Raw genomic sequence first — 13106 nt, 5'->3', positions numbered from 1 at the left:
TTCTTATAAAAAAGATTTCAAGGTTTTAGTAATAGGTGACAGCATAGGGATGACATTGGTAATGTCTGAATGTTAACATAATATCAAGATGTTTTATTAGTGAGGAACAGAGGCTAGTGGTAGCTTTGTTGGTTATGCAATTTCTGATATAAAATATACCATTCCTTAACTTGGTATTCTTTATGTCTGTACATTGTTTGGTTTTCCTCAGAACAATGTTTCTGTCAATAATTAACAACTCATAATACTTCTTTATGAAGAACATCTGCAACCAATTATCTTGTTTTCTCTATTGAAGTTTTAAAAGCCTGTCATAGTAATACAGACCAAATGAAAATTAATTGTTAATAACTTTTTTACTTTGTGTGAAGTGTAAAGCAAAGTTTGAATAAATTTTAATGTTACTCTCAATGTGTGTAAAAAAAGCAAATGTTCCATTACAGATTGCTGGAAAGAGCAAAATTGGAATTCCTTCTTAAGGTAAATATGTGTACTTTTTGGATATTAAATGCCTCTTTGGACCAACTGTACAGCTACTAAATCAGTATAAGATTTAATGTAGTGATTGATAAAACATTACTAAAAAACAAACATGTTGTATCTTACATTTCTTATCAAATAAAAAGCAGATTAATGAAATACATGGCTTAAATTAACTCCAGTAGAGACACCAGGAGTTACATGTAAATGCAGTTTCATCATAAAAGTAAATATGTACTGTAGTCATCTAAATTAAAGGATCAAGCAGTAGAATTCACATTAGTGAAACAATATATATTAATTGTCATAAACTCAAAAATAGAAATATCTTCCAAATACCATTTATTCCATTTTCATTCTTTGAAGTGAGACATAAAAGCTCACAATTTGAACTTCCTGATATTCATCCTGACTGGTCAATTGCCTTGTTATCTCCTGCAAAAGTCAAACTTCTTCGTACTGCTCCACTTGGATACTAGCACTTGTAAGAGTAGGATAATAACTACTACTCCATAATTCCTAGAATTTAGTGGTGATTGCTACCAGCGATACCAACTGTAAGATGGTCCATGATATCTGAAACTGGGATTTTTTTCACTTCTGTCAAATAAGCTTAGACTAGCACCAGCCTGACCAGGAACAAATACCTCTAGGGCAAATGAGACTGTTCATTCAATTCACTTAATAGAAGCCCTATTTAGAAATATAAAGAATTCTATGTTGTTAGGCTTTATCCAACCCAAAAGTATGTTGATTCAGTCACTTCCTAATGTACCTTCTTCTATGTTCATCTTCAATGATCAGCTTGAATATAGAATTTTTTCCAACATACAACACAAATGAGGTGAGATAAAACTCACATTGAAAATCTGACATACTGAAGAATCTCATAGATTTGCAAGAGGATGGCTGCATCTATTTGTGAAAGGAAAGGTCGAATATAGTTTAGGTAAAGAGATCTGTTGATTCATGAGGTCATTTACTAGACTTGATTCTCATTTTTCTTTGACAATTCTTTTGTCTGATGAAAAATAGGAATTTGAAATTTTTAACTTAAAGAGTTATTTGCTTAATTATGTTTAATATTCAGAAGTTTTTCGGAGCACTGTTCAGAATAACAGAATTAAGCATGTTTTCTCCTTTCTCCTTTTTTATACACATTTCTTCCACTGTGAGCAACTTTGTGAAGAAATGGGAGAGAGTGGAAAATGTCCAGAACATCAAATACTTGTGACTTGATTTTATAAAGTGACTTAAAAAAAAAAAAAAAAAAAAGTATACTTAAAATATTAAATGATTGAATCTCATTTAATGCGTTATGAAAAGGGAAGAGTACAGTTTTGCTGTAAAAGGAAGTATGTGTTCTTAATCAGAATAACAGACTTGCTGACCTATTATTAATAGCTGAATTAGTGGTCAGAGATAAGATTTACCCAGAGAAAATGCTGAGGATGACAGGAAGGAGACAAGTGTCATAACAGTGTATGTTCCCTAAAATGAGGGAGAAGTAAAGGTCACTCTATGTTTTGTCATGTTTGCCTGGAAGAAAACAAGATGCTGTGCCAAGAAAGAAGTCAAAGCTAAGAAAGTTGAGTTTAAACTGTGCATCAGATGTACTAAAAATTAACCAGACTTGTAAGCTGGATTTGGCAATAAAAATAAGGTTACTTACCAACGTTATAAGAAAAGGGCTGTTCTGTTTACTGGTAAGTGTGTGTTGCATCTTATAGTCACCCTTTATATATTCCCTCTGTCAGGACTTATTTTAGGTTATTTCTTAAGGCCATGTACTGACCTCAATCTGCCTTCTAATTGAGAGTTGTATGTATGTGTTTATACACAGAAGCCATTGTACTGTCTGTAAAGTACTTCAATAACTTGCATATTAGGTAGGGAGACTTCCTTTATTATTTTGTGTTTATTTCAATTTTGAAAAAAAAAAAAGAAAAAAAAAGAAGGATTATAAGCATAAAATTAAACTGTTGGCAATGGGTAGTCTTGTAATTAATACAGAAATTTATTATTTGTTTATGCTATTTCTCTGGAACCATTTCACATATTTAATATTTTAATATCTGGAAAAATATTCTTCTCATCAGCTGGAATAAAGTTAATTCCATTTTCCTTTGACATCAGTCCCTTAGAAAATTATTTTATGGTTTGGTCATTGTCTGTAATTTTGCTCTTTTTCTGTATTGCATAGATTCTGAATTTGTTTCTATGGAATAGTAAATTGTCAGTTTTGATACAGTACAGTATTTAATCATCAAGACATACTCTTGTAAATAACTTCAATGTTAAAAAGTATAATAATGTAATATAGTCTGCAACATAACTATATCAGAACTTAATCAGAAATTAAAGCAGATTGCAATCCAGTCTGTATTTCCATCCTATAATATCTGTAACATACAAGATGTTTAAAGTTACCCATTGTAATATTTACAAATCAGTGATGTTTTACCCCATCCTTCAATACTAATAGTAACTCAGTAGCTGTTTAATTTGGTTATAGATCCTCTGTGCTTCAGTTGTGGATGCCCCGTCCCTGGAGGTGTGCAAAGCCAGATTGGATGGGACCCTGGGCAGTCTGGTCTAGCATTAGGTGGAATGGTTGGTGGCCCTGCGTGTGGCAGGGGGGTTGGAGATTCATGATCCTTGAGGTCCCTTCCAACCCTGGCAATTCTGTGATTCTGTGATTCTGTGATCCACAACCTCCCTGGGCAGCCTGTTCCAGCACCTCACCACTCTCTCTGTAAAGAATTTCCCCCTGACGTCCAACCTAAATCTCCCTTCCCTCAGCTTAAAACCATTTCCCCTCATCCTGCTGTTATCTGCCCTTTCAAAGAGTTGATTCCCCTCCTGTTTGTAGGCTCCCTTTAGGTACTGAAAGGTTGCAATGAGGTCACCCCGCAGCCTTCTTTTCTCCAGGCTGAACAAGCTCAGCTCCCTCAGCCTGTCTTCGTAGTGGAGGTGCTCCAGTCCCCTGATCATCTTCGTGGCCCTCCTCTGGACCCTCTCCAACAGCTCCCTGTCTTTCTTGTACTGGGGGCTCCAGACCTGGACACAGTATTCCAGATACAATTGCCATGATGCTCATGTTGCTAAGGAGATCCACTCTGGCTTCAAAAATCTGTAGAAATGCATCTTTCCATGGCAAATGTGTCCTACAGCAGAAAAATTAGGCAGAATACACCACAAGTCCTGACAGTTGTATGTTCTTCCCATTATCTTTATCTTGAAGTACTGTCAGTAGAACTAATATTTAAATAGCTATCATATAAGTTTCTCTTAAAATATATGTTAGAATACAATTGAGCTACTCGTGCTTATAAAAATCATGAAAGTAACATGATGTAGTTATTGAAATTAGATAACATTTTTTAAAAAGCTAGGTTACATGTGCTGCAAAGCTAAACCAAAATTTACATATGTATCTTAGCTAATTCAATATGTTCAAGGGCTTTAGTGAGACGTATATTTATTATAATCCTTTGCTCCCTCTTATTCCTTTCTGGAGCTTTGTAGAAAAAAAATACGTGTTGCTTTTTAGATAATAAAAGAGATGTGGGATTTTATTTTTGCTTGGAATATCCAATTACATCTGTTTTAATTTGGGACCAGAGTCATAACAGTAATACTCCATTCATAATAGTAGACTGTCCGAATAGGGGCTGTATTAGTATGAGATGGTGTCTTCTACCCAGAAAGAAATGGTTTTATAAGTAAATATTTGCAAGAGTTAGTTCAAAATATAATGTAGTTTCAAGGGAGTATTTAAAGAAGGAATTATTTCTTGATGGAGAACCATGTAACAGTTCTCATTCCATTTTCTGTTCAGTAGAAGTGTTGATATTATTTATTGTTCTAGTTGTTAACATTGGCTCAAAACCCCTGAAAAGTTTTGTTTTTTTTTTAATTTCTTCCAAGAAGCACTGACTGTGTGCTTCTGTGTAGGAAAGTGCCTGCATACTTCAGAATCACAGACAGTGCCCACAGTTCTAAAAAGAATAAATGGAGTGTGAGTTCACATAATCCCTGTGTTACTGAGTTAATTTTCTCTCTTATGAAACAGGAATCTCCTCTTCTTCATTTTTCTCTGTGAATTAATAATTGTCACATTTAATCATACTTTTCACATGCTTGATATCTTGCAGGCCACTAAATAAATAAACACACATTGGTAATTCCTGGATAGTTTGAAGCAAGTTAGTGGCTAAGACCAGATAACACCTTACCTTCCCTATCTGAACCAGTGGTGTGAGTCAAAGTAATTCAAAGTTTGTATTAGAGATTCACTCATTACATATGATGTGGCCATTTCCACATTTCAGAAGACTGACACTAAACCCAAATATTGAAATGTAACATTCAACCTAATCTAGAATCAAGGGCTGTAATTATGGCTCTTCTACAGTAAGATAAACAGCGACTTTCATCCAGAACTTCTTAGTCTTTTGTATTACTAATTGCTGTCAACAAGATTGAAATTTTAGTAGGGGTGAAATTACTAAAATAAATCATTGGTATTTTAAAAAGCATGCAGAGTTTCAAGCAAGATTTCCAATGAAGGAATAATTAGAAAAGAAAGAAGGTGAAATTTAAGAAAACTGAATTGAATTAAGACATAATAAATGAAAGGTTAAAACTCCCAGACAATTGTCGCAAATCATAATTTCTCTTGTTAAATGACTTACCTCTAAATTTTTAGGAAGGTAACTCTGTCTACATAGACAGCATTGAATGCAAAACAGAAATTACAAAGCCTAACCATTCTTTCTCTGTGCAGAGATTAGTTCATTCTTCCATCCTGAAATGAACTGCATTTCAAAGGCAGTTCCAGAGGGACAGACTATAAGCTGAATACACCCCATCCTCTCTGAAACTGAATTTTCTTTTTCATTTTCTTTATTTCTTTTCTTTTTTTTTTTTTTTTAGGGAGGTTGGGGTGAGGGGAGGGCTTACAAAATTGATTCACTCTTTCATTACAAGTATGTATGATGAGAGGCTGTTTGCATTTTCATTTGAGTTCAACTCTCTCCATACTGGACTGTACTCACAAGCTGAACAATCAAGTTTTGCCACTCTGAAGTCTCATTTCTCTGGCATGCCCTCACCTATGAGGATTGTTATATAGGTTTTGTGTGTATTAGTCCATGAAAAAAAATGATCCTTGCAAACCCTTCCTGGGAACAATAAGCAGAGAAAGCAGCATTTGTTCAACCACCCCTAGAGGCAGATATGTAATGGTAAGGATGCTGTGGCACGCCTCCCTGCACAGCCCTGCTGCTAGCACATCTGGCAGCACTGTCAGCTCGCCTGTCCCTGTGGTCCCCCCCTCTCCAGGGTACCCTCAAGCTTGTGCTCTCAGCTGCTATGCCACGGGAAGTCCTTGACTTTCAGATCTGTAATGCCAAATTGTCCTTTCAGTGGTCACAAATTTCCATTTAATTTGTTTTTGAGGCTTCTGCCCTCTCTTCAAAGATATGCATGGGATAAGTGAAGGGCTGTCATTTTGAGTCAGCTATTTTTCAGTCAGACTGAGTGTTATAGCCCAAGTATTAAGATAACAAGGGAAACAGCAGATCAAATAGGCCCCAAGATTTTGTTTATTCAGATGACAAAAAAATATGTTCTGTAGTTGTTTCCCATGAAAAAAGTTAGTCTTGTTACCATTTTGTAATATAAGAGCAGTGAAATCAACTGCATATTTTTTCATCATTTTGATTCTCTTTATTTCTTAATTAGCTTTATATCCCAACAACTTCTACATAAGCTTTAAGAGTGCGGTTGTACATGTCAAGTCACATTAGTTATGCAACAGATCCCACCTTCGGGGCCCACAAAGTATGACTGACCATGCAAGATTTCGGTTGTGAACAGTAATTCCAGATGACAGTATTCCCTTGATCCCTGTGTATATCAGGGAGAATTGCAAGAGCGGAGGTCATTATCATTACGTGTTGTTTATTACATAACTGGATAAAACAAAAATGTTTTGCTTTGTTTCTAACCTGTGGGAGAACCATGTTCTCTGGAGCATTACAGTGTCATATCTCAGCGATACCTTGGGCTGAAAGGAGTGGCATACTTAAAATGGGTTTCACTTGTAGTTATGGTAACATGAATTGAAAAGCAAGTTATTGTGAGCTTTTATCGCAATTGTTAATTTGTCAAAGCAAACATGACAGAAGTAATTTGTAAAGCTCTAGGGCAAACTCAATTTTCACTTTGAGACTTTCCCTGTAAAACGCATACAAAACAACCAAGAAAAATACTGTCATTGTTCAGTTCAGAGAAACCAAAGCTCTTGATTCAGGAACAGCCACTGGTCCTTCAGATAAGAAGAGCGATGTGACCACTTTAGCTTCATGGATATGAAGAAATGAGTGTTTTTATAAATTCTGATACTATAACACAGGAACAGCAGCAACTGAATAATTAAAAGGTGTGAAGGAGCTGTGTCAGCAACTAAAGGAAAAAGTCTAAGGTGCTGGATGCATGCAGCCCAGCCAAACTAGAAAGTAATACTATAGGTATAGGCTTAAGATACTTGGAGGCTGAGAGGAAATGGTTAAGTATCAAACTCACGGAGCATAATTTTGCTTAATGATTTATTTTTAAGCAAAGGAAAGCTTAAATTTCTTAAAGAATAAAATCCACACTGTTCAACAAAATAGTAAAACTCAAATACTGAATTATTTGAGATTATATTGGCCAAAGCACTAGGGATCATACTGCTGATAGTAGGCTTGTCTTGGCACAGCAAAGAATGTACAATTTTATAAACTCATGTATTTCTCTGTTTCCAAGCAAAACAAAAAAAGCGTGTTTGCAGACTGCTTTGCCTTACAGTAACTATTACTGTAAGTCACCAGACGATCCTTGCTGTCCTTTCCTACACCTGCCACTCATCCAGATGCTACAGCATACGCCAGAAGTCTCTTTAAATTCCAACTAAAACAATACAAAGAAATTAAAAGTGTTAAATTAAAATGGTATCATACTGCTTATACTAGTAATATTAACAAGGTATATTAAAGAGTTCCACACTGTGGCACTATAAAGTTTATAAGAATGCAAAAGGAATATGTGCATATGTGTTTTCCTACTTTAGAATTCTAATTCAACCTCACCTGAGATCACTGGCTTATATTAAATATGGCGTGTTCAGTTGATTTGTGACATTAATTACAACCCCAAATAGAGAAGTTCAAGCAAAACTCTATACAGAACAGCACTTCTACTTCTTACTAAAGTAAGGCAAAAGTTTTAATAATACTTTTGAAAAGTGAGCAGAGTTTTAAATCTCATTTCCAAAACAAATACAGGAACTATAACATTATTATATATCTATATTATTGAAAATACAATATCATTTTTATCAATAATATACAATTAACTATTTGTAAATTTGATTAAAACAGAAGGAAGCCAAGAATATCAACCAAACTTCTGCTGAAAAGCACTTCAGTTTGGATAAAAGCTGCTTCCCAAAACTTGAAAGGAGACAGCAGACCAAGTTCTTTTGAGATCATTGCTGGCTTTTGTCTTAAAGAAGTAGATTTAGATTCAGATTCATCCTACCAGCTGATAAACCACCTAGACATGTTTTTGTTTTCTTAAACTCCTTTCTTCTTGGGGGAAATGATCTTAGGAACGATGGCAATTTAATCCTGGCTGCTCATGAGTGGTCTTAACAGCTATTAATAATTTTAATCAAACTCAATTAACTTAAAAGTTTTAAATATGTATATGCTTTTGTTTACCAGCAGTGCTGTTCATCTGAACAACTTTTCTTTCTGGCACATGATTATATATTTCAAATGCTTTTTCATTATTTGCCTCACTGTTTTCATGAGATACAGAATCTTTTCAGTTCTATGGATAAAAGTTGCCACTTTGAATTGGATTGAAACCTTCTAGTTATTGAACTTAATGTTAAATCTATGACTGCCATTAGTATACATAAAATTTTATGTGTATTTTTGAAGCATAAAAGCAATGGTGATATCAAGATATTTTAGTACTGATTCTGGTAGCTGAAAGATTTGTTTTGTAATCATTGTTTAGTTGCATTCTTAACACAAAATCAGGAGCAACTTGAAATTTTGCTTCATTTTATGTTGTTATTTCTTAGGAAACTCATGCTAAGCTAAGAAATATGAATGTTAGAGTCTTTCACTGTGATGCCCAAATACATTTTAGTAGTTAAATTTAAGTATTAAGTAAAAATTAGAGCTCTACTTAGTAACTGCTTGGGTGTTTTTTTTTTGTTTGTTTTATTTTTGTTTTAACTAGTGCACATATTGCTAGTGTTAATCTGCTACCAGATAGAATTTGATCAATGAATTCCGTAGTCTTTCTATCCCATGCTGTATTACAATAGCTGCATTATGGAAAGGCAAAAGAACTTGCTAAGCAAATGCAGTGAGCTGAACTTCATTATGCATGAAATTATAGTGTCTTTCTTGCTACAGATAGGCCAGTTGTGTTCTTCTTATGCTTTAGTTCTGATAATTTATGTCTGGGGGATGTTATTATCATCTCAGGCCAGTTCTTGTTTCTAAAACTCTGCCAGTGTTTTGTATAGGTGGTTTTTATTAAATTTATTAGGTTTTCAATGAAAAATGCATTATTTTAAAAGCTTATGACAAGTGTTGGTGTTTACATATGCTATGTTAGTTTGTGTTTGTTTCTAAATACTATATAAATCCTAAAAGGCACGTAGATTTGATTAATTTTTTGTTTACATCTTGTGTAACTTCACACTTAATTTTATTCCATAGGAATTTGCTGCACTGACGAAAGAATTAAATGCATGTAGGGAACAGCTGCTTGAAAAGGAGGAGGAGATTTCAGAACTGAAGGCCGAAAGAAACAACACGAGAGTAAGTGTACAGCAGACCTTTTCTGGATATCATGAATGTATAAAGTAGGAGACAAAACTCCTTGCCTTCCCTGAAAATGTATTTAAATAAGGATGTGAGACTTGTCAGGATCTAAGTAATAAGATGTATCTACCATGCTACAGACCTGCAGAAAATGACTGCATGCTAGATTTGGTACGTTGCAAGGTATGTACATTCAGAGCAAGGGACTCACTAATCTTTCCAAGACCCAAGTCCTACATAAGTAGCCTGCACAGATCTTTATCTCTTCTCAAGGCTAAGGGCAGGGGTACAGCACATTCAGCTACGTAGGAGCCTTGATTTTGATCTGAATAAGGATGAGATGAAGGCTGCCACTTGTATCACAGTGACTATGCTGTTTAGTCTAGGTGCAGCCACTGTGATCCTTGAAGTAAATATCATTTGTGATACAGCTGAGGACAACATTTCACCCCTAAGTTTGCTATGTTCTGCTTCAATCAAAAGCCATTATTCTGTCTGCAACCAACAATCCATGATAGTGCCTACTGGAACAGATGCTGAACACCAAAGATGTTTTAACATATTTATGTTGCATTCTTCTGTGCTCTGGGCAACTCTTCCTGCTTTCATCCTTTCTCTATTGTAACAGTGCTTTGTGCCTCACTTAATATCTTTCCCTGGTTACCTGACTGGCATTCCGAAGGCTATCTATCAAGATACTTGACAAAAGAATTGTGACAGTCTTTCTCCATCCTTTTTACTGCCGTATATAGCACTAGAGTGCCACAAACTCCAGAAATCCAAAGATGGACAAGTGATACAGTTGTCTACAAAGAGACAGTGGTGCTTCATCTACCTCCACGCTGGCTTAAAGGAGCAAGAAGAGATAATCATATTTAATGTAAAAGTCTTAGATGTGTTGAGATTGGGAAATGTGATGGGAAACAGATAAAAAATATTTCTTCCTCCCGTAACTCTTTCATAATCTAAACAATACAAAATTACTCCCACAAAAATAGAATTAATGAAGAAGAACATTGGAATTGCAGTGCATTCTTCAGGTTGGCAAGCCATCTCAGCCATGTATTTCTGAAGTATTTCTAAAGCTGCTTAGATTTTCAATAACTGTTATGTATATCAGTTATTTAAATGTTTAAAGGAAAACTAATAAAGTCAACTTTATAAAGTTACATAGAATAAAGAATAACTTGTATTAATTTCTAGCACAAACTTTTGAAGACAAGATATGGTTAAGATAAATTGTACTGATGGGTAATCTCCATATACACATTCCTGCAGAGAAAATACCTAAATTTGCCTTTCTTTACAGAAAAAATAGTGCTAAATTTAAATGTATTCTTCTCAGTCATCATACATTCTCATAACAATGCATACAAAACTACCTAGCAGAAAGTTTTTTCCATTTCACTACAGAACCCACTGAACACCAAGATTGTATACCAATACCTACTATGGGTCTGAAAGAATAAGTAACTCAAAGAAGAATACCATGACAGCCCTGTAGTCAGACAGTTGCACACCACACAACTGTGTGAGAAAAGCAAATTGAGTTAGTTACAAGTCAAATTAAGCTTTGTCATAGCACTTTCTTTGCAAACTAAAAAAATTAATTATTGTCCATTCTTGTTCTTTTTATATTATGTGAAAGAAAATTTGGTAAGAGATTTTCCAGGAGATTCCAGTTAATGAGTTGCAAAGTATGATGATCTTGCCAGAAGTCCATGTAGTTTAAACTAATACACTCAACTAATTTGTCTTAATAATGAGTACAAAAGTAGGCATTGGAGATGAAAAGATTTAGCATACAAAAATATATAGGAAATGCAGGAAATGCAAGAGTAAAGAAGAGCTGAAGATAAAGATAAGTGTTAATTAGGAGGGTGAGAGAAAAAAATCAGACATGACTGATGCCTTACTGTTCTTCAGAATTTTCATTAACATGTTGTCATCCATCATGTCATGTATATATTCCTCCTATTCTGTCAGCTGCCATATACTAAGTTAGTTCCTGGAGTCTACTGTAAAAGTCATGTTGCCTTCTACAGGCTCCCTACACTGTGTCTGTAGGTAAAGACCAGCATTCCAGGTACACAGCTGTTGTCTTCAGAATGCATTCATCTCCATGACATACTAGATAAGAGATTTCCAACAAGAAGTCATTATCCATAAGGAAGCACTTTTACAAGCTTATATTTATGCTGTTAATGCAAAACAGCATTAATAGTTTGTCAGAAAAAGCTGAAAAAGCTGCTACTTTTTTTTTTTTTTTCTGTTATTAGAGATTCACATTCAAGTAATAATATTTAGAAGACCACAGAAATGCTTCTGTAATGAGGAATCAAAATGTCTTTTCTAACATCTAAAGTGAGTTCAGCTAGTTCTTCTTTCCATTCACATCACTACAAGTCACATCTAACCAGCTCTGGCTTTACTGTGCCCCCAGGACACTCTCATGCATAGCCACACTTATCACCATGACTCAGTACAAACACTTTTTTTCCCAGCTAGCACTTTCTACTACTTATAATTAAAGAAGCTCGGTCTAGATTCTTGGGTTCATATTTTGAACTTTTTTAATGCAACCTTTTATTTCCCTGCAATATCACTGTAAAGATACTGTTTGAAGCACCTACTGCTTCAAACTGGAGATCAGCAAGAAGAAATTGAAGTGGCAAATCTGTCAGGTTCTGAGTGTATCAAGCCAACTCTTGCTTTCTACTTCCGTTTTACATTTCTAATACATTTTCCTTTGTTCTAGACCCACACCCATGTGTTTCTTTATTTTCCCTCAAAAAAGCTACAAGACCTAATCTGCCATTTGCAGCAGCAGATCCTGACTGTAGAATGTGCTAGAATAATATTCTGTGGGATCTGTAAACTCTTGGTCTCTGCCAAAAGACCACACTTTATAGCTTACCCTAGACTTTGAGTTCCTAGTCAGTCCTTCTAGCAGAATTCTTAAACAAAGCTCCCTGGAAGACTTTTTGCTTTAAAATATGTATTTTTATTGCCTACTATAATTAACTTCTCACATATTATAGTAAAAATATTTTCATGTCACAAACTTAGATGACAACTTAATCTGCCAGTACATTTGGCAACATGAAAAATGCAGGAGCATATGTGTATGTATTGATTAGTGTGGTGTTGCTGACAGGAAGACAAACAGGCTCTCTCTGTAAAATCACTGGATGTGATTTTGAAAACATATATAAAAATACCTTGGAAGAAATTACTATATAGAGTGAAGGGAGGGACCTGAACAAGCTTGAGACGTGGGCCCATGTCAACTTCATGAAATTCAAGAAGGCCAAGAGCAAGGTCCTGCATCTAGGTCGGGACAATGTCAAGTACAGATACAGGTTGGGTGGAGAATGGCTTGACAGCAGCCCTGAGGAGAAGGATTTGAGAGTATTGGTTAATGAAAAATTGAACATGTGCCAGCAATGTGTGCTTGCAGCCCAGAAAGCCAACTGTGCCCTGTGTTGCACCAAGAGATTATTTTTTGTCTTGAATGTACAGAAATTCAAACATGGAACATAAACTGCAGCTAGGCTATAACTTCATTTTTTCAAAGAAAGATTATCACCAGTAGTTTACTAGTAAAGCTATTTGATTTCCCACAGGAGCAAATGGGCTTCCACTGCTGTTGAACAATACAGAGGAAAATGACTGGCTTTATGGCTGAATTTAGAGATAATCTGCAACCCCTTATCTGCTTAGTTTACTTTT

The 13106-nt window shown here is 35.1% G+C and overlaps 1 protein-coding gene across 6 annotated transcripts in view; it reads left to right on the top strand.

Annotated features, from left to right (window-relative positions):
* PPFIA2 (PPFI scaffold protein A2) overlaps positions 1-13106 on the top strand; it is a 295808-nt gene that overhangs the window by 183131 nt on the left and 99571 nt on the right. For all 6 annotated transcript variants that reach the window (XR_016466101.1, XM_090139305.1, XM_090139289.1 and 3 more), the window contains one exon: positions 9270-9371. Coding sequence is in view for 5 of the 6 variants with exons in the window: in XM_090139305.1 (XP_089995431.1) it covers positions 9270-9371 (102 nt within the window). In the remaining variant the exon portion in view is untranslated. The remainder of the gene's footprint in view (positions 1-9269; positions 9372-13106) is intronic.

Source organism: Phasianus colchicus, chromosome 1 (assembly GCF_987193195.1).
Source record: "Phasianus colchicus chromosome 1, bPhaCol1.hap1.1, whole genome shotgun sequence".
NCBI classification, from domain to species: domain Eukaryota; kingdom Metazoa; phylum Chordata; class Aves; order Galliformes; family Phasianidae; genus Phasianus; species Phasianus colchicus.
This window is presented reverse-complemented; position numbering and strand designations above follow the sequence as displayed.